This window comes from Gavialis gangeticus, unplaced genomic scaffold (assembly GCF_001723915.1).
Source record: "Gavialis gangeticus isolate Ggan-Ray unplaced genomic scaffold, GavGan_comp1, whole genome shotgun sequence".
Taxonomy (NCBI): domain Eukaryota; kingdom Metazoa; phylum Chordata; order Crocodylia; family Gavialidae; genus Gavialis; species Gavialis gangeticus.
In genome coordinates, this window is record NW_017728998.1 from 5,728,823 (window position 1) to 5,732,210 (window position 3,388).

At 56.5% G+C, this 3,388-nt stretch overlaps 1 protein-coding gene across 1 annotated transcript in view; it reads left to right on the forward strand.

Annotated features, from left to right (window-relative positions):
• The window catches only part of FOXF1 (forkhead box F1), a 3,896-nt gene extending 1,383 nt beyond the window's left edge, over positions 1-2,513 (forward strand). Inside the window, exon 2 of the mRNA XM_019505444.1 lies at positions 1,068-2,513. Coding sequence (XP_019360989.1) covers positions 1,068-1,228 — 161 coding nt within the window. The 3' untranslated portion in view covers positions 1,229-2,513. The remainder of the gene's footprint in view (positions 1-1,067) is intronic.
• The last annotated feature ends 875 nt before the right edge of the window (positions 2,514-3,388 follow it).

Consider the following 3,388-nt stretch of genomic DNA (forward strand, 5'->3'; position numbering starts at 1 on the left):
GCGGAGGGGACGGGGACGGGGCCGGGGCCGCAGCCGCGGGGCCCCCGCAGCCGGGTCTGGCGCTCCGAGGATCGGCCCCAGGCAGTGGCGGCCCCGCTTTCCCCTTGCCCGTCGCCGAGCAGCGCCGAGAGGCCTTTCCCGGCGGGGAAGCAGGGGCCGGGGCCGGCCGAGCCCCACGAGCCGCCGTTTTCCCACCGCTCCCCTGCCTCGTGTGGCGGCTGCACCGGGGTGGGAGCAGGGACCCGCTGGGAGGCCCCCAGTGCTGCCCTGTGCTCGCCCCGCCAGGCTGGTCGCAGCCCGGGACATCTGCCCCTGCCTTTGCAACAGGCCAGCCGGGAAATGCCCCCGGTTCCCCGCCGCTCCGGCCCGGGGAAGGCTGGTGCTGCCGGCGGAGCCATCCCCTCGGCCTCGGCTCTGCAGGCCGGGGGCTCCCGAGGGCTCCCCCTTGTCCCCCCGCGGTTCCTCCGGGCTTGCTTCCCCCGCCCTGCTAGGTCCGGCGCTGCGGGGAGACCAAAGCCAGGATCCGCGTTGCATAACCGCGGCCCGCGGTGCCCCGCAGGAGCTGGGCCGGGCCGGGGGGACGCTCACTCCCGGGGAGTCCTCGCTGTCGTGGGCTGGCTTGCGGGTTTGGATCCAGGCTGACCGCAGGAGGGGTTGTGGCGGGGGCATGGGTGCTTCCCAGGCCGACTGCTCGCCCCTTTGCAGGGGAGCCGAGGCAGGGCCGGCTCCGCACACCTTCCGCAGCCGCCTTCGGGGCTCCCCGGGACCCCCGGCCTGGCCGGGGTGGGTAGGACAGGGCTCCACGCTTGCACATCGGCTGCGGGGCAGGTGTCGCAGCCCGGGGCAGCCTCCGGCCGCCGGCTCCCGGCGGGGGAAGCTCCTTGGTGGACGGTGGCAGCAGCCGGGGGACCGGAGGCCTCGGGGCCTGCTGCAGCGGCCGGGGTGCGGGCCGAAGTGCTCCGCCAACCCCGCTCCTGCGTGGGGATGTGCCGGGGGGTGGGGGCCGGGCACCTGTGCATCCCCCCGCCCGCTCCCGGGTAACCGCGATGTCTCTGGTGTGCCCGCAGGAATCCCGCGCTACCACTCCCAGTCCCCCAGCATGTGCGACAGGAAGGAATTCGTCTTCTCCTTCAACGCCATGGCCTCCTCCTCCATGCACTCGGCAGGGAGCGGATCCTACTACCACCAGCAAGTGACTTACCAAGACATCAAGCCCTGCGTGATGTGATCCGGGGACCACCCCGCACCGCCGGGCCCAGGACCCAGCCGCGCCTCCCCAGGCCCGCGAGCCGCTCTCCAAGCCAGCTACAGACTGCCCCGAGGTCCTTGCTCATGAGGTATATCGCAGCCACCGGCACAAGGGGACCCGCTGAATGAACTGACCCCCACCCCTACCCCCGGGGGCTCTGGGGAGCCGGGTGTTGCCTCCCTTCCCGGGGCCGAGCACGGCAGATTCACGTGCCCGGAGCTCTTCTTCCCCCTCTCTAACGCGATTAGGGAGAAAAAGCAACAGGCCCCCGGCCCGTTTTGCAAAACTGTTTTATCCGAGCCTGACCCTGCTCGGGGAAGGGGTAGGGTGATCCCGCCGCCCCGCTGAAGCCTGGAGGGGGAGGGGGTGGGAGCTCACAAAGCTCCTCCAGGACCCAGAGGAGACCCCTGGCCCACCTCCCCTTGCCTTTGCCAAAGGAAAGTTTTCCTTCTCGGTGCCTGGGAGGAAGGATCAATCATCCACCCAGCCAAGTCCAGGGCAGTTTGCAGGGACATCACTCCCCCTCCCCCTCCTTTGTCGTCTGTCCCCCCAACTCCTGCTGCGTGTCAGATGCGCCCCTGTGCCACTGAGGGGCTGGGCGAAGAAACGTCTCTTCCCACTGACTTTCTCCTAGTTTCACTTCTATGCCCTGATTTAGCCAAGGGGAAAACAAAAAATCTCCTTTTATATTTTTTCCCTCTGCAAGTAAGGCAAAAAGAAAACCTCCCCGAGGGAGTTGTGTTGTTGCCTGCATAACGCCCCTATGCAGAGAGAATAAGGCACTTTGAAAAAAGAAAGAAAGACAAGAAAATAGGGGGAAAAAAGCAAAAAAAAAAAAGCAAGGCTCATCCTGTTATTTATTTTTTACTTGTTTCTGATTCCTAATGAACGAGACACCAGTAGCCTCAGCTGATCAGTATTAAAGTGGTGTAACTTTGTTGGCAATATTTGCCATATAGATTTTTTTTTTTAGTTAACCATTGTAAATTTAAAACAACGCCGATCTGTGTAAAGACAATCCTCCATATGTTTTATATAAATATATATATAATGAAGGACTATTTTCCCACTGCCCTCACCCCCCCATCCTCCTCCTCTCCCCCACTTTTTTTTTGGCCTGACTTTGTACAGACTGGTGACACCTATTTTAATTTCCTTCTGCACTGTATAAAATTGTAATTACGGGGAGTTTTTTTTTGCCCCTTTGTACGTTTTGTCCTTAAAAAAAAAATCGAACCCAAATAAAACATGTATGTTATTTGTACATGGTCTTCACAAGTGTATGAACAGCAAATAAAATAGCATGCGGTATAATATATGTAGTGACATGTTAAGAGTCTGTGACCATCTTGGGGGGCACATCAGGGCCCCCCGGATCCCAGCTCTATGGGAGTCTCTTTAAGGACTTCAACGGGCTTTGGATCAAGCAACCGCGGTTTCCATCGTGTATTATTCGCTTAAAAGCCAACTCCTAGTAGGATGTTAGGATGCTAACATATTTGGATAGAGAAGAAAACCCCGCAAACCCTCCTGTTCAGATTTCCATAACTCCTGTCCCCACCGCTCAGAAATAATTAACTGGAAAATCTTCATAACCAATTTACATCTCAGTGCAAATTTGAAAGGCGCTGCTATTGTTTTTGGGGGCTGTTTCCAACAAGTCCTTTATCCCCGTCTGAATGCTGTCCCTTTGCTCTACAGAGATATTTAAACTAATACATAAAAAATACTGGAGGTGCACACGTAGAGATAGATAGGGAGACAGATATCTTCATCAGCAAGAAATTCCTTCACCATAAAAACCCCGCCGGGAAAAAAAAAATCAGATTTCAGCTTCCCCTAGCAAATCCAAGGCAGGGCTGCCTTTCCATACGATATGATAGGAATATATATTCCCATCGTAATATATCTGTATTTCTCTCTCTCTCTCTCTCTGTACATAGATAGATAGATATTCCCATCTTTATTTGGACAGGGGAAAAAAAACCCTCTTCCTCCTGTTCAGGTTTCTGTAACTCCTGTCCTCAGCGCTCAGAAATTTTTTTGGAAGACCGTTACCACTTGTGATATACTCTCATCATATCATATCCTATCGATAGGAAAAGTTCCCTATATATATATATATGTATATATATATAT